This window comes from Parus major, chromosome 2, assembly GCF_001522545.3.
Source record: "Parus major isolate Abel chromosome 2, Parus_major1.1, whole genome shotgun sequence".
NCBI classification, from domain to species: domain Eukaryota; kingdom Metazoa; phylum Chordata; class Aves; order Passeriformes; family Paridae; genus Parus; species Parus major.
Window position 1 is genome coordinate 7,207,328 of NC_031769.1, and position 18,476 is coordinate 7,225,803.

Here is an 18,476-nt window from a genome sequence, read left to right on the forward strand (position 1 = left end):
CTTGGAGGTAGAACAGCAGTGCTCCAGCTACATTTACATAACTGAAGCTGAGGCCTGTGTGTCCAGAAGTGTTGCATTAACAAGAATGTGCTAAGTGCACAGAAGAGGTTAAATTTGTGGGTGATAGTTTACTTTGGATTTGAAGCTGAAGCAGCAGCAATTGTTTGGCAACACTTAAAAGCAATATTTTATTTTAAAAGGAGCTTGTTGTGGTAATTTTTAATTATGAATCTGGTCTTTGTGAAAGCCTGCCTATCTTTTCCAATCTCAAACCCACCATGAAATTCCCTCATCTGCTGTTTTCAACTAGATAGGCAAAAGACAATTTTCAAAGGCATCAGTGAAGGCTGATTCAAAAACATTTCCACACTCCCATCTGGTTTTCTGTCCGACCTGGGGGAGTCTATCCCAGGCAGGAGCTCATGGTCACCTTTCAGTGAATAAACCAGAGCTGTAACTCATGAAACCCCAGCAGCTGGGAGGTTTTCCTGCAGTGGATCTCAGTGCAGGCACAAGTAGCAATATCTCTGTCTGTACCAACATGCTGCCGTGTGCTGCTATCAGTAATTGTTTCAGGCTAATTAATATTTGAGATCTGCTGTGGCACAGAGAGAGACAAGTTTGCAGCACAACCCTCAGGGGATTCGTGGGTTTTCAAAACTCTATTACAGAGTTGTGCAAACTCTGCCTCCTCAGGTGTCCTCAGTTGTGCCTTCAGCAGCAGGGCCCTTTTGATGCCAAATCATCTCTGCTGCATGTGCTTACAAAATTAAAAGTTCTTGCTATGGAAGGATGGATACCCACTTTAATTGAGTAAACATGTTATCAAATGGTGAGAGTATTTGTTCCTCCTGCTCAGCAGTCAACACTCCACCAATTTCTGTCCAATTTTTTGTTTAAAAAATAAATTTTTGGACATAGTTACAGGCCAGTGGAGCAATAATTACAGACAAGTTTAATCCTAGAGTTTTCTTTTGAGGGAGAAACTACAGAAACAAATTTCATGTTGCTAAATTTCAAGTCCAGTCTTGGACTAATACAGGGGAAGAAAACAAGTCAAACCAATTCTTTATTTGGTTTGGAGGACCTTCATGGTTCATTTGAAATCCTGACAAAATTCCAGGAGAAACTGTGTTCCTTTATGTAGCCTGAATGGTTCTTTGCATTTGACAGCAATTCTTCTGCTTTGGAACAGCTTGATTTAATGAGAGAAAGAAAAAACAGTTTAAACAAGAAGATAGAGGGGGACTAGGAACTAAAAAAAATATACTGTAGGGACATTTTGGTAGTTAGGATCCTTGAGCCATGGAGCATGGGTTTTATTTAAAATTAAGGGTCATTGTAATTCAGTAGAAATAGAAGAAGAAAAAAAAAAGTTGGTAATAAAAGACACATCTCAAGTCTTTTTTTCCCATTCTTAACAAAAGGGACAGGATAGGCAGTGAGTGTCAGCAAGGAGGAATGGCTGGGTTGGGGGCTGCTTGTGGAAAATCCATGGAAAATGTGTTTGCACCCCTAAAATGCAAAGAATGGGTGCTTTCCTCATTCTCAGCAGGTCTTCTTGGGGTGGGATCATCTCAACACTGAAGGAACCTGCTGGAGTAGGTGTCCCTGCCCACAGCAGAGACATCTGGATCTGGATGATCTCCCAGCCCAAACCCTTCTATGATTTATTGGTGACAGCCACTGTGGTGGCTCAGGGCCCACAGCTCTTTCATGGGCCAGGAGTCAAACCACTCTGGATACCAGAATTTTAGCTCTGTCACTCCCTGCTTTATGGGGGTGTTTCCAGAGGGAAGTCTGTGCTTCTGAAATGATGGTCTGGGTGCATTCATGAAACACAGCATGATGTGTTTGCCTGAAGCAAAGCTCAGCACAGCCTGCAGTTCTCCATCCCCACATCCCAGTTTTGCTGGTGCCTGTTCCCTGCATAGGGATACCATAGTTTTGGTAAAACTGCACCAAACTCCCATTTCTTAGCGAGTCTCCATTCTCTCCACTCCAGGGACTGTTTAGTCTGATCATTGCAACAAAATACTCTGCATGAAATGCAGAGCATTAAAATCTTGAAATGCAGAGCATTGAAAACTGAGTCTTCTGACTTCAGTTGCTGAGCTTTAACTGCTTTCCTATTAAAAACAATGGATTAAACCCTTGCTGTTCTCCTAATAATGCAGATAAATTGAATTAGAACTAAACCTGAAGCCTCCTGAATTGAGCTGGGAGACTTCAACAGAAATTGCACAAACATGACTGAGTGCAAAATTGTTTTTCAGCCTAAGTTGGACAGCCTTGCTTATGTAGCAAAGGCCAATAAACTGTATCCTGCATTTATTCACAGGCACAGATACACATCAGTAAACTGGAAAGCAAATCCACAGCTCCACGGAAGACTAGAGGAGCACCCAAACTCAGAAATAATTAGCCTGTCATGCAAAAGTACATAGGTGTATTATGTATCAGTATCAGCTATCAGCAGTCTCCCTCTGTAAATATTTTCTTTAGTAAATGAGATTTTCATCAAGCAGGGAAGGAAAAATAAAAAAGCCTCAAGGCAAAACACCATGATACAAAAATAACCAATTTTTCTTAGCTCACATAAGGTTCTAGTTCTCATTCTTCTTCCTTTTCTGAGTGTGTGGAGGAGCTAACTTGAACAAACTGGTAGAGATTAATGTCCTAATAAGATTCACAAAGTGTCTTAAAAATAAATGGCAATTTGTTTTTGAATAAAGCCTTCACAAGATAATGTGTGAGGTTTCCTAGATAGTCAAAATCAGATGGACGGCAGTAAAATAATCAGTTTTCTTTCTTGCATTTGTATGGGAATCTGTCTTAGTGGAACATGGGGTAACTTTGCTTTATGAGGACTGAAATAAATACCAGTATGAAAATTATTCAAAAAAATTAAAATCTAACAAATAATTAGATTCCTTGCAACATAGAGAGGCTTCAGAATTACATTAGAGAAGAGTTCCTGATTTTTAGCATAAATTTGCTTCCTGAGTTTTTAGGGACAATGAACATCCTGGTTTGTGCTGGATCATAATGAGTATAGGTGGTTATTTTAAAATGTTAAGGAAAGATATATATTAGGAATAGCGTACAAAATGAGAAAACAACAGTGATTTTGAAAGTACCAGAAAGCAAAACTAGAAAGAATTTAATTCTGGTGTCTCTGCAGAAACATATGAAGCAGTCTAATTCTTCTGATTTCCAGTTCTTTTTATTTTTTTAATTTTTAATCACTGAAATTGTAAGAAAATATCTATTTAGTGCCCTCTTCTGGAAGAACAGCTCTTGCTATGCAAGGCAGCCCAATGAAGTTTCTGTCCTCAGAAATGCAAATCTTCTGATGTAAATGTTCTCCTCTTTAGCCAAGTTCCATGCCTAAAGCCAAGGAGTGTGTGGCTCTCTGTGTTTACCTTGAACAAGTGCCTTTTATCTCTTTAACTGCCTGCAGAACTCTGCTTTTACCAGCTTGATGTTAAAACCAATAATTAATGTTCCTCCTTGGGCAGTTAATGACCCAGATTTGAAAATGGAATCTCCTATTCTTTTTTCTTCTATTCTCTGCTCAAAAGAAGCTCTTTCTTGAAAAGGGAGAGGCACCATTGGGCTTTAGGCATAGCTTTAAATGCACGAGTCCTCTTATTTTTGTGTGCAGGAGAGGAAGAGTGATGCTGTTGATGGCAGTGCTGTGAAGGGCTCTGCAGCAGGCAAGGAGCAGAGCAGGTTCTGTGCTCTCCCCTTTGCTGTCTCCCTGCTCTCCAGAGAGAGGCTCATCACCACCACAGACCATTTACCCCATGGAAATTGCCCACAGCATCACAAAGATAACACATAAAATGTCTTCTGCCTTCTATGGGATTTCAGTTTGTTTTCTTTATGTCAGAATAGAGAATTGTCTCCTCCAGTGAATTAGATCTGTGTGTACATTGAGATACAGCTCTGAGTCTTCTGATCTCACATGGAGCTGGAAATTGAATCTTTCACTGAACAGATTTTTGACCAAGGTTCCTAGCATGCATCTGAATATTTTCATTTCTTTCACATCCACTTCACTGCTTTTAAACTGTTGCTCTCTAATGCTTTCTGACGGGATCATCTTTCTAGTTTCAGATTCTTTTCTCTGAGTCTTCTAAAAGTGCCCTCAGCCTAGGACTAACTTTAAAAATTTCAATGCCAGTGCTAACTTCTTTGTAATACTCACATTCTCAACTGCTACAGTAGAAAAAGCAATTTTTACATGCTAAGAGTAAATTTTAATAGAAAGAACATAGGCCATGGTTCTGTAGTTGTCAATTTCTAACTGTAAAGCAAATTATTTTAAAATGAATAAATTAATTAGATGTACTAAGCATTCAGCACATTTTTATGGCTTGGCTCTCACATAATTGCTACAAAGCTTTTCCATTTGCATTGTAAACTTTACAAAAAAGAGGCTTTGAGGATATTTCCACAGTCAATGTCCACACAGCTCAAGAAATATTTATTTGAAAGAAGGCATTATCTAATGTATCATTAAAAGCTGTATTAAGCATTGATTTCTCATGGTGTCCTTCAGCCCTCAGACTTGCAGCTCCAAAGACAGTGAAGGTGAGAGTCAGCCAAGTGAATGTGGATGTGAACCCTGTAAACTCCCATCTCCACCAGCTATCCCTCTATAAACTGTATAATTCAGGGTGTAATTCTAAGGCTAAAATAAACATCAAAGGCTGCTGAGAGGAATCATACCCTGCACAAGCTTTTGGCATCATTGTCTGGGAAAGTGGAGCTGCTGCATGAGTTTGTAGGTGCAAAAAGGGTAAATGCTTGTAAAGAGTGGCTGGAGAGGTCAGTGGCAGGGACATCCTTCAAGGCAGACAGCTGCAAAGAGAGGCACTCCAAGCTGCAAAGTGCAAGAGCCTGGGAAAGTATTTTGGGAAAGGATGTCTGTAAATCAGATAACTCTACTCTTCTGTCTTCTGTCAGAATTGGTTTTGGGCTACTGAGCCAGGGTAGTGAACTGGATGGACTTGGGATCTGGCCCAATACAGCGATTTTTAGGATCCCAGATATTCCCAGGCTCATGGTTGTGTGTTTCTGTGGGTGTGTTTGTACAGATCTGAAGGTGTTCTGTGTTCCCTGTATTTGGGATAATTGCTATCTCCTTCCAAAAGTTTTATTAGGCCTTATGTTACTTTTGTGCTAGTAATACATAATAATGTTTGTTCTTTTACTTCTTTTCCTTAGATATATTGTCTGGTGTGTTAGAATCATAGCTATGTAGATAATTTCATTCTCATTTCTATGTTTCTAAATAGAGGGTGGGCAGAGAAACCTGAGAGATTATATCTGTAATGTTAATATTGATAAAAGTTTTAAAAGATCAACAAAAGAAGAAGCTCATTATTGATAACCCTCATTTGTAATTCTTTGTAACTTCATTTCAGCTACTTCCCAACAACCTGAGCATCAACAAGTGCACAAATATCCTACAGAGTGCTTTGCAGCTCCCATTTTATTTACCAGTTAAAAATGGAGCAGTCGTCCTTTAAGGCAGTGACTGCAAGGGCTCTGTGGTGCCAGTGAAGCGCTGTGAGGGACAGGTGGCTCGGGAGCAAAAGGAGGCTTTTGTAATTGCTTGGCAGGGCAGAGCTGTATTAGAGTGCAGCAGCAGTTGGCAGATTGGATTAACGCTCTCCGAGGGGTGAGAGCTGGCACACGAGCTGTATGTTAATACCTGCAGCCTAAGTTGCTTCTGGAGCTGCATTTGTAACAAAAAGAGCATCCACTCCACTCCGCTGCCGTCACAAAGTCATAAATCCTCAAGCTGGCCTCAAAATTCCCTTCTGGCCTTGTCAGCAGTATAAGGCTCTCAACAGTGTAATTTGAAAAGTAATCTTTTAATAAAGAGTTATTATCATGAAACAACTGAGATAGATAATCAGTTTGTGGAAGGTGAATTAGCAGCATTCTCTTACAACACGGCAGTCCATCCATTACCGTGGTGGATGTTGCCATCACACTTTATTTACCGTTGTTTTGCAAACTTGAGACGAGATTGTTTGTAAAGGAATAACTCCTTGGCTTTGATGTTTCAGAGACCTTTGGTTTGGTGCTTAAAAAATCGGTTTTTAATCCCAGCACAGCCTCTGTATGTTTGTGGGAGAGATTTACATATTAACCGTGCGTGCTGCCTGTGGCGCATGACCCCAGCACCGTCAGCTTCAGCTTGTGTTATAAATGCTTCCAAAATGTCCTTCCCCCATGGCAGGAATGTGCTGTCTGTCCCTGATGTCACCTTGATGGGAGATTGTTCTCCAAGGAAGCCTCTCTGGCGTGGGTGGCAGGGCATTCACAGCTCTGCATGGCTGGAGAGCTGTCCTGGGTGTGCTTTAAACAACAAGGACAGTGATTTAATTTTTGGTCTTAAGAGATTAAATGGTTAAAAGATTTGAAAAATAGAGACAGGTCCTGGTGATCCACTGCTTAATGCACTATTACTTCCTTCTTCCAAATCAATTGCTAATGTTTCTTCCTGGCTCTGGAGACACCCAATTGCTGATTTCCTGTGACACTGGCTATGAGTAGAGCAGCTCCTGGTCCTCTCTGCTGTGATTGGGACCAGGTTCTCTGAGGCACTGGCAGGTTAGTGTTGGCTGTGCCACCCCTCCCAGGCTCAGCTACACTGCTGGGTTGGGATCCTTCCCTCCTGTTTGCAAGAAAAAGGATTAGTTCCCTTAACAACTGCAATACATGTGTTCCCCAAGTATAGATCTTCCTCCTTTTGCACAAATGTTAAATTAATTCCTCTGGAATACAGAGACAATTATAGCACAAGCAACCAGCTGATTGATTCAGAGACCCCTTCTTCTCATCAACTTTCTTGCTCAAACCCATTTGCCCATCTCTGCCCTTCCCTGAGCTCCCCAGCCTGTCTGGAGTGTCCCAGCAGAGCCAGAGTGCCCTTTCTGTGGCGGTGAGCACATCCCACATGTGGCTGATCAGCTGGATAAGGCACAGCAGGTAAGAGCATCCCACATCAGGTGTTAGATGGCAGCTGTGGGCTATTGCCTGCCAGCTGAACCAATGCTCAGGAAATGCTCGTTGGTAGCTTTTCATTATGGGATTTCTAATTTATTAGAAGCACGAGGAGAAATGGGAAGAGTGCCTTAGAGGGCTGTAGGAGCAGGTTGACACACAGCATGAGACTGCACTGGAGGTGCATTACTGGAGAAGTGATAAAGTGTAAAGGGATAATTCAATGCAGGGACAAAAGAGAATATGCTGTCTCAGAAGGAAGCAAAATAGGTCAGTATCACAATGAATCTGAAAGGTGAGAATGTTGAAGACATCTCAAATTATACGGCTTTATTGATTTGTTTTGTTCTTGCAAGCAATCAAGATTCAGTGAGTGCAGGGCATAAAACACCAGTATGGATTTTGGTAGTTTATCTTTTTTTATTGCAGTGACACAAAAGGAAAAGATAGCATGATGTTTCTGAGAATCTAATTCCAAGCTGGTTACTATGGAGTGCCCATTAGCAATAAAATAAAATCCTTTACAAAAATAGTTGGGCTGAGGAGAACACTGCTGACCATTCTGTCTCCACTGAGGGAAAAAAATGAAAACACCATTAACCAACCATGTCTCAGCCAGAGGTAACCCCTTGTGCTCTAAATCACAAATAGAGGGAAGAATGAAAGTACAAAAACTGAACAAACATTACACAGACGTTGTTGGTCAGGTACAGGAATGGATTTTTCATCCCTTTGGAGGGCCAGTTCAACATGTAATGGCAAAAGAAGTATTTCTTCTCAACAGAACAGAAAGGTTCAATGAAACCAATGGTATCATAAAGAATTTTGATCAAGGCAAATGATAATGACACATTAAGTGAAAATTCAGTTCTTAAATGTTCACTTTCGTAAAAGATACAGAACATTCTGCAAACAGGTAGAGCAACCTACTTTAATCCTCCACAGACTACCATAACAGATTGTGGCAGAGATCTATTTTTAGTCAAATAATTACCCCTTTCTCTCCTGGAAGATCTGTATGAACAACATAGTTACCCTGTGAACATCAGATTTGTTTATTGGTGACTGATTAATCCATGTGACAGTGTGGTATCCTTTACACACATGGTATGTCCATGCAGGAGAAGGAACCACAACCTCTGGCTAATGTTTGCTTGGTATTTTCCTCCTGAACTTGTTTTTCCCTCCCTTTAATGCCACTGTGAGAAAACAAGGTACAAAATGCATGAGCAGCCTTCCTGCATTCTTTATTCTCTTTTCCCTGTTAATCTGTCAGCTTCAGAGCCTTCTTAAATATCACAGATACTAAAGGCCAAAAGGCAAATCATCTTTTACCTGCATATTTTGCATCACAGCGTTAGTTACTGTTTAAGGGCGCCAGGACCATTTTGAAAGGTGGAATATGTAATTATGTCAAATGTTTGGGATTATTCAATTGGTTTGACATTCATGTGTGCATTTGGGGATTTGTCTGCTCATAGCATAAGTAGGAAAATGGGCTGTATAATCTATTTCCAGCAAATGTCTTTTTAGAGACTCTTTGTGGGAAACCCTTTTAATGGATCTGGCAGCTCCTGTTTCACCAGCCACTGTGATATATTTTTACTGTCTTACTACACAGGGTAAAGCCAGATACATTCCTGAGTCAGCCAGGGTCTGTTAAGAATCCTGAGGGGATCTATTATTTGCTGATATATTTTATTGTTACAGAATAAAATGTGAGTCATTTTACCCAGATAAATCCTCAGTGCTTTATGATTAATTACATTAAAATATATTCTTGCTATTATCAGGCAAACGGTTGTACACTTTTCTTTCTGATGACTATTTGGTGTGTTCATTTTTATTTGGGACCACTGGGATGGCTTTTTGGATTAAATGTGTGCTTCCTGAAAAAGAAAGACACTAAACACTGGAAATTTTGTGTTTAGTCTTGCAAGCTGAAAACAGCTTGCACTTCTGCTCTGCCCTGTACTGGTCCCTTGTGAGCTCTAAGTTTTATGGAATTTTTTTTTTGTGAGTTTTCTGGGTAATTCTTTAATGTAAATAACACTACTTTACAAAGGGCCAGGTGGCTCTATGGAGCCATTTAGGAAATGGATGCAAAGCATGCTTTATTCCTGTATTTTTCAAGTAAGTAACAATCATGAGCTCATGGCAGCCAGTCCACGTGGATTTAATCCCAAATCCATGGGCTGTTTTATATGCCAGGTGGTAAGACCCTAAATCAGCTCTTTTGGTAGAAAAGCCTGCTGGAAGATGAGTGGATTGAGCTGATTTGGGGAGAGTTCTTCCACGGGCTTTTTCCCCCTTACTTTGTTTGTAAACCTCCTTGAAATGAGGTGCCTCTTCTTTGTATCTGTTCAGCACCTTGTCATGCAAACATTAAAGAAAGCCTTCCATAAGTGCTGATTATTGCTGGTGCTGGCCTGGCATCAGCCCACAAAGTGAGACAGAAACTGACAGACAGAGATGGAAGTGTAAACTAAACCCTTTCTTTGTTTCTGATGCTTATGACAAACCCTCAGCAGGTAGTGCAATCTTTCATACCAGCCATAAGGTGCTGAAAACCCATTTCACAAATTTCTTGGCTATGTGTCACCTATTTCTGCAGTTACTCTGGGGCAAAAAGAAGAGCTGTGGATTCTAATTTAAAGTATATGAAGAGTCACAAGGAATTAATGAGTCCAAATCCACTCTGTGCTTAAGTAATATATAGTTTCTGTTTCAGTAAGCCTTGCTGGACAAGGACCTGTATCCTCACAGAAATAAACAAGTGAATCCAAGGAGATGTTACCATTCACACCATGCTTTGCTCTGTAGTGACAAAGCACAGAAATTTCCTCTGCCATTTTGTTTGTGTACCTTGTTGGAACCACAGTTTCCCTGTTCCTTTGGAATTTGGTGGCATGGGAGGGGCACATGCCCTTCTCTGCTGCTCCATGTGCTGCAGTGTTTCCATTTCTGCTGTCATCTGACCAGGTCCAGGTTTCTTCTGTTGGTTGCATAAAAGGAGGTCAGTGGCTTCACAACAAGGTGTTGTCACATATAATTAGCCCTGCATTCTCCTGAATTTTTGAGAGATAATTGCCTTGCCATGACTTCAGTGGAACAGATAGATGTGTCTCTCAGTCCTTTTATAATTTCAGTGTAAACATGCACGTGTTGCACGGCATAATTTAGATTGAAAGTAAACAATATCTGTGCTGTGACCTGGGATGAGAAGCCCAGTGGGAGAGTGTTTCTGGCCCAATGGTTTTGTCATAATGACTTTTACAGCACTTGCTGGTGACAGCTGGCATGGGAGCTTCTGTGACCTGGTTGTGGTGATACCCAGAGCCCTTCAGAGCACTCTCAAACCTGTTCTGACTCATGATGGCTTGACACACAGAATCTACAGAGCAGAGAAACCTCTGCTACCCCCAAATATGCCTCTCTGCAGAGAGGAGCTGTAATGCTTCTGGAATCCAGCTAAAAATCAGGCTGAGAGCATCAAATCTGTCAATGGCTTTTACCACACTCTTTGACAGAACAGAGGAACAGAGAGTTTATACAGCTGTTTTTGTTGGCCAAGCCTCAGAAACAGACAGGTTTAATGAAGTGAATACTAACTTTTAAAGACGCTCCATGCTCTGAGGCTCAGTTTGGATTTTGGAAGAATGCTCATCTCTTCCCTGCACTTTTCCCTGCTGTGGGGTTCTCCTGCTGCTAAGTGAATAGCTAAATTCATCTTCACCCCAGCAGAAATTTAGTAGAGATATTAAGCAAACACAGTCATCCTCTCAGAAAGTTCAGTTAACTTCATTTGGTTTGCATATGTAAGAGGAAAGCAGCCATTTAATTTCTCAGAAAGACATAAAGTGATTTTTCTCTTGGATTCTGTCTGATTAGTACCTTTGCTGGCAGAGTATTTTCCAGGTAGGTTTGAAATAGTTGGGCTGAGAGGGATTTTTGAGCTGGATGTGCTTGTGCCCTTAACAACTGTAATATTAATAAGAAATGTCTGATCCTGAAATCTTTGCTCATACAAGTAATTATTTTTTTAATGTAAGCAAACCTACATATTGTAAGGATTTTTCTGAGAAAATTTTGCTCCTGTGGGTGAACTTTGTCAGATGCAAGCCTCTGAAGACTGTGCTGATGTGAGATATGTGAGTCTGGCCAAAGACCCAAGATGATGACAAATGACATTCAGAAAATAAAATAGGACATTGAATGTCCTGCAACTTTTGTTTTCCTCAGTCCTAAGCTCTCTCAGCAAAGGGAATGTTTTGCCTCAGTCTCCATTAATGCCTCTAAGACAGCTCTGAACTCTCCAACAGGGCTGTAGGACCCTGTGCCACAAGCAAGGACATCAGCAGGTGTCCTGTTCAAAACTTCCCTGGCTGTTTCTTTTCCCTCTGCCACATTTTTTGATTTTCCCCTGGAGGCATCTGTTCATACTCATTTTGGGGGGCTCATGTCTCTGTTGTCTGACAACACAACATGGCTTATTACCTTAAACAACCCTCCAAGCCTCAGATCAGAATTTATATATCTACATCATTTTATCCAACCTACTGCCAGGATATTGGAAGACAAAAGTGTCTCAGTATTTAGTGACAGTGTATTACCAGGTCTTTCAGATTTGTAGGCAGATTCAGTCTTCCAGTGCTTTTCATTTAAGGAATTGCAATCAGTTTTAGGACTTCATCAAAGCTGGAATAAACTCTAAGGCTGTATGCATCAGCCAGGTCTCAGGTATTGACATCAGAAGATTCAAGAGCTCTTTGATATGATTGGGTGAGGATGAGAAAATGGTAATTTATTTGACATCATCTGACACAGGTGGATCTAAAAAGGACACTTGTACTAAAATAAATGCTGGATTATGGTGAATTCACTTGTATTCCAAGACCTTCCCTGGTACCAACACACCAGAGATTCACCTTGCGTGAAGAGTCCTTATGGATCTGAGTGCCTGAAGGAGACAGGAATTGGGGATGTGACCTCATGATGTCCTTGTAATGGAGGGACTGAATTGCACAGGGAAGAAGTAAATCACATCAATCCAGCATCAGTGTCTGCATGTCATAGGTAGAAATCCAATGCTTTCACCTCTGTGCCTGTTTTTCAGGGAGCTCGTGCAGTAGTGTAAGGATTCAGTGTTTGGTTTCAATTTGTAGCAGAGAAGCTTGACTTGGTATTTGCAGGATGATGTGCCTTGTGTTTACTGATGTGCCTCATGTTCATCTGCCTCCTCACTGAGAGCCCAGAAGCTGCAGGGCTGCTCTGGACACCACAGTGCAGGTTTGCCCTCCAGAGTGGCAGGCAGTGAGTCACACTTGCCTGTGATACTGAAGATGTGCTTGGCATGGCATCTGCTGGGGCTGGCAGCACCTTCCAGCACTTCTCATGGTTTTTGGCATAAGCCTTAAAAAAATACTTGTTCAAAAACAGAGTAGCCTAGGAAAAAATAATTTTGATCAAACTTGCTTGGTGAAGCAAGTATTGAAGAAATTTCTTCATTGTCCTCTGGGACAGGATGCTTTCTGAGAGTTTCTGGACAGCAAAAATGGTTTAATATTTAAGTAGAAGCCAAATGAAATGATTGCTAGGAGATTTATTTATTTACTTGCATATAGCAACAGGACATAATTTCAAAAAGTGACTCCCTGTATAAATTTGTATAAAATTATTCATATTCAGACCTTTCACACTGGTGCCCTGACTCCTGATCACTGTAAGGGACTTCTGTCACCAGTGGAAAATCACCATCTCCTAAATCACTGGCATTGACTCTGGTGTTATTGTTTACTATAGAAAATAAGTAATAAACTGGCCCTGTGAGATGAGCTGCTGTGCAAGCTGGCCAGCTCCTCCCCAAGGCCCACAGAGCACAGATGGATATGAAGATGCAACTTAGCAGGTCATAGAAATATGAGGTCAACTTCATGCCTTGACTCGATACAGTTTTATTTCCTGACTGACAGGGGCCTGACACCCCACTCTGATATCCCCAGCACCGCTCCCTGCTTTATTTATGTGGAAATAAAGCAGAGAAAACAGGCGTTGTGTCTAGTTCCAGTGATGGAGAATGTCTCCAGCTGACCAAGGTGTCCTCATTAATGGCTGCTCTATATTTAGCCTTTGCAGAGCCCGTGTGCCCCCAGTTTAATCAAAGACCTGGTAGCCATGGAAACGACACCGAGCATCTGGGTGTGCATGATCTGCCAAACACTGTAATAAAGGGCAGGAAGAGAAACACACAACAGCTTTAAGTGGATTAATGCATTGTTCTTTTCTACTACAGATTCTGAAGTGTTTAGGAGAGCTTCTCAGCCAAGAATGCTAGACTATTTTTGCAAAAAAACGAGCCCTATTAACACAGGTGACAGTTACTAATCTCTTTTTTTTGTTGTTTTCTTTTTCTTAATTTTGTTTTGCAGGTGTATCAGCATTCATATACAGCATATTATGTCCTCAGCAAAATACCTCATGGGTAAGCAATTTTTCAATGTCTTCATTTAAAAACTCAGCCATTAAGAATCCTGCAAAACAATGTGTATTGTGACAAATGCTTTCCTGTGACAACCCTTTGCAATGGCCTGGCTTTCAGCTGCAGCATCCACCGAGCTGTGTGCTGTGCAAAAGATGATGAAGTCTGGAAACAGAAGTAGTCAGCTTCCCCAGAGAGTCAGACTACATGAATTTCATATTCCAGATTTCAGGGTTTTTGTCTAGAATATAGATGTGGTGGTGTCTGGCTGAGAGCCATGGCTGGCCACTCACCAGAGCACTGGAGAGGAGAAGGCTCTGGGGAGACCTCATTGCAGCTTCTCAGTGCCTGAAGGGGGCCTGAAGTGAGCTGGAGAGGGACTTTCTACAAGGGCATGGAGCGTTAGGACAAGGCTTCAAACTGAAAAAAGGCAGGCTTAGACTGTATATTGGGGATATTTTTTTTCCTCTGAGTGTTATTCAGCCTGGCACAGGATGCCCAGAGGAGTCGTGGCTGCCCATCCCTGGGAGTGTTCAAAGGTTGGGTGGGACTTTGAGCAGCCTGGTCTGGGAGAAGGTGTCCCTACCCAGGGCAGGGGGGCTGGAACTGGATGATTTTAAGGTCCCTTAACAACCCAGACCATTCAAACATTCTATGATTCTTTGATTCTTTAGCTTTGATTAGTTGCAGGTTTTTTTTAATCTCCCTTTTTACGTCTTTGTGGTGCCTGTGGTTCCAACTCCATCACCCAACCACTCATGTCACCTGCCTTGTTTCTTTAGGGTTTATGATTAGGGTTTCTCTTAGTGTCTACCTTCTTTTCCTTTAAAAGATACATTCCTCTCCTATATGCAATCCAAGCAGTGTCCCAGCTGGTCAGGAATGGGATGCCACCACACCAGAGTCACATGTAGGCACATGCTGGAACAGAGCATTTCAGGGTGACATTTCCATAGCAGCAGTGGAAATGCATAACTTACACAGCAAAATCCCTCAAGTCATTGTTGCTAAGTATGAAGTTAAAGCCAGCAAGCTGCTGTCAGGTTGTGTGTTTTAAGTGTCTTAAAGGTGATAACTGTGCAGAAATGATAAAAAGGGACAATGTAGCTGTGCTCTGCCTTGTCTGTAGTGCACTGCACATGACTCATTTACATACTTGCTGAGATTAGTGGCCATTACTATACATTATACATTATACATTATGGCTAAACAGACAGTAGGTGTTTTGGATCTTTGAAATAGCTGTCAAAATATGCAAGATTTTAAAAAGTCCTTCTGGTTAGTATGCAGAGGGATTATAGGATCACCAGGTAACTCAGGCTGGAAACACTCTTTTGAGGTCCCTCCTCCTGCTCAAACCAGGTTACTCAGAGGTTTATCCAGCTGGATTTTGAAAACCTGCAGGGATGGGGACTGCACAGCCTGTCACACTGCCTGACTGTCCTTAAGGGCAGACTTTCTCCTTATATCCAGTGTGAACCTCCCCCTTCTGTTCCTACCTGCTTTCTCTCACCAATATCACTGCATTAAATGGGTTGGGACTCGGGAAAACACTGGAACATGTTCCAAAGACCTGTTGATTTCTGCCTCCAGGGGCTTACCCTGGGAAAAGGCAGGGTCCTGGCCATGCCTGTGTGCTCAGGGTTTCCTTCTGCTTCCTGCAGGCAGCTCCCACTGTTGTGAGCACCATGGATCAGCAGCATTCCCACTGGGCAGTCCTCAGGGGAACTCACTTTTCAACATGGATATGTTGTCTTAGGGACAAAAGGCCTAGAAATCAGACAGTGCAACATCTACATTTTTTACTCCCCTGCCCTCTTTCCAATCTGTTTTTTTTGGTACAGTAACCAGTGGGGTTAACAATGGAGAGGTACAGATATTTAGACATCTCTCAGCATTTTTTCTGCATAAAAATCCTAGCTACATTCAGGTACTGCTCAAGGATTTGTCTCAGCATACTAATCCACACACATCCACACACAAACCAAAAAAATGAATACGAGAAACCAAACAAACCAACCCACAAAAAACCTGCAACCCAACAAAACCCTCAGACAACAACAACAACAAACTTCTTTGTCTTCTACTTAGTGACAGACAATACTTTGTACAAAAACTAGAGACATCCATGATTTAAAATCTTTGAGCCCTGTAGCTTGTGCATCCTGCTTCCCTCCAGCTTGCATCTTGTGATCCACTCAGCACAAAAAGTCATGAGCTTGATGTTAAATCTTTTTTATGTATGGTTGGAACATGGAAATTAGATTTCTCACCATCAACCCTGCAGAAGCTGTAGTGTCCATGTGACACACTCCAGACTTCTTCAGTCTCCTCCCTTCCCTGCTGCAATCTGCTCTTTGTTTTTTGCTTTCCTTTTTTTATTTTTTTGGGGGAGTGTAGTTTGTGTGTGTGTGTGAATTGCTATCTCTTTGTTTGTTTGGGTTTTTGTTTGTCTCAGTCTGTTTGGTTTGGTTATGTTTTGTGTTGCTTGGTTGGTTGGGCTGGGTTTTTTCTGGGAATTTACTCAATATGCTTAGTTTTTGAAAACTCCATCTTCCTGGCAATGTATCTGAGTAGTAGCTTGTGGGCTGAAAGTGTTCAGCACCAGGATGAAGACACAGCATGAGCACATAAGCTTTGTGTCTGCAGCAAACCTGGCTAAGAGCAAAAAAAGCTTGACTGACAGCACAGTTCTCTTCCAGACAAAACAAAGGTGGAAAAAATAGAAGTATCATACATAAGATGTATTAGAAATGCTAAAAATTCACAATACAGTGGTCCAAGAAGTTTTCTACTAGTGCATGACCTTTCTTTGTCCCTGACAACCAGCTCCTTGTTCCTCCCAGCTATAACTCTATTGTGCAGCCAGCTGTGGCTCCCCTTGCTCTCTGTGTTTGGTTGGGCAGTGGTGCAGGGAACGGAAGGGTTGGATGTGTCAGGAGAGATCCATCTTGGATGTGGAGAAGTTTCCAGCATAAAGGGGAAATCTGGAAAGTGAGGGCACGCCAGAAGGCACACAGGGGTGTCAGGCAGTGGTGTCCCCACAGCCTGATGTGGTGGTGGATCAGGAGACCACGAGCTGAAGAGGGGCTGGAAGGATCAATGAATCTCATGTGGGTAAAAGGTGTGGTTTGCAGTTCAGGCTTTTGGATACATGCACAGGCATTGTAAACTATATCGTGGAAAGACAATTTCATTGACCTTCCAGATGATCATGGTGCATGTGAGTGGTGGAAAGGGCAGCACACTGCCATTTCCATGGGACATGGGCATTTATCCTTCCTGTGGAGCTCTGTGGGTATTTAGGGTGGTGCATGAACAGAGAGGACAGGTCTAGGAGGTGAAGATTGAACGTGATGTAATGGTGGTGAAATACATCAGCTGAAAGTAGAGCCTCTGTTGGATGAAGGGATAAAAACCTCTTCCTGACCTATATAATATTTAACACAGGAATGTTGCTGTGGTGGATATCTGTGGATGAAGGTTGTTGAGGGCACACTGACAGCACCAGGTTCAGTTCAGTCTGACATTCCAGGATCTTTGGCCATGGTTGAATTTGCCATCCACAAGCAGCCATCCTTGTCCTCCACCTGTCTGTAATAGCAGTGACAAAATTCTGCACTGAGCAACAGCCCCTTTGCCATTTTTACAAACTGTTTTCAGTTTTTCCTCTTCTACAGGCAGGCACAGCTTTACACCCTGCTGGTGTGTGCCCGTGGCATCTCTCCAGCTGCAGGCTGAGGCAGTGACTGCTGGGGAACAAACCCCCTCCCCTCCACAGTGTCCTCCTGCTCAGCAAACCATCACTCCTGGAAACAGGCTGTGACAGTGTCCCTTTTCCTGTGCTCCCTCTCTGTCCCCTTCCCCATCCTCAGCTATGATCTGCCTCATCAGAAGGGCCAGGCAGTTTAGGATTTGTACCCGCTCATGCCCTTGCGACTCCCCTGCTGAGGCTAACTAATAAGGAAGCCAATTAACCTAATATCTGGCATCACTTTTTAAATAACATGCTATTAATCTGCCAGCATAAATTGTTTTTTAAAGGGAATTTTCTAATTATTTTTGCCACGTCCTGCAGGCTCTCCAGGTCCAGGCTGTGCCTGAAGTCAAAAGGAGCTCATACCAATGTTTCCCAGATTTCATTTTGAGCTCTCAATAAGTCTGACAAACCAATTTGTCCTCAGTAGATATGTTCCCAAATGGGATTTTATATAGGACTGGTACATTCTTCCACAGGAGCTGTTGTCAAAGTAAACGCTGAGTCTGTATAGGACAGCTAATAGATGCCACTGCCATAGACTCAAAGGATCCGATTTAAAAATTAACATAAGCCCGGGGTAGAAGAGATCACAGAGATTTAGTACCTCCCTTCTGTTATTTCAGCTTTCTCACAGCCTCTTGGTATTCTTGGGGTCGAAAGCCCTGCTGCTTTGACTCGTTTGCCCTCTGCTCGGGATGGTTGGAGGTTTGCACAGGGGGCTGAGCCCCGCAGTTCCCATTTCCCTGGGCAGGGGTGTGCAGGGGCTCAGCTCCCATTCTCCTCCCTCCTCGCATCCCCAAAACCGCGCTGCTGCCTCCGGCTGCCATCTGCTGGCCCCAGCCCTGTCCCGTCTGCTCCTCTGAGCGCTGCTGCTTTTGGGCTCTGGCTGCTGAGAGCTGCCTGCAGCTGTCTCCATCATAAACATTTCTGCAGGGCTCGTCTCATAACCCCCCCCAGCTGCAGCACTGCAGGTGCCAGCTACTTGTAATTTATGGGTACCCAAATAGCATCTGCAGGTCCAGATGTGGAGCAGGGATCTCTCCTGCAAGCTGCTGGGGAAATCTGGAACTCCAGTGCCATATACTGATGGTACTGATCTCCTAACACTATTATTAATTTTAACTATTCCTTTATTAATATAATATAATATAATATAATATAATATAATATAATATAATATAATATAATATAATATAATATAATATAATATAA

The 18,476-nt window shown here is 42.2% G+C and overlaps 1 protein-coding gene across 4 annotated transcripts in view; it reads left to right on the top strand.

Moving 5' to 3' along the window:
* DPP6 (dipeptidyl peptidase like 6) overlaps window positions 1-18,476 on the top strand; it is a 539,231-nt gene that overhangs the window by 410,859 nt on the left and 109,896 nt on the right. For all 4 annotated transcript variants that reach the window (XM_015619741.2, XM_015619742.1, XM_015619739.2 and 1 more), the window contains exon 6: window positions 13,455-13,507. In XM_015619741.2, the coding sequence (XP_015475227.1) occupies window positions 13,455-13,507 (53 nt within the window). The remainder of the gene's footprint in view (window positions 1-13,454; window positions 13,508-18,476) is intronic.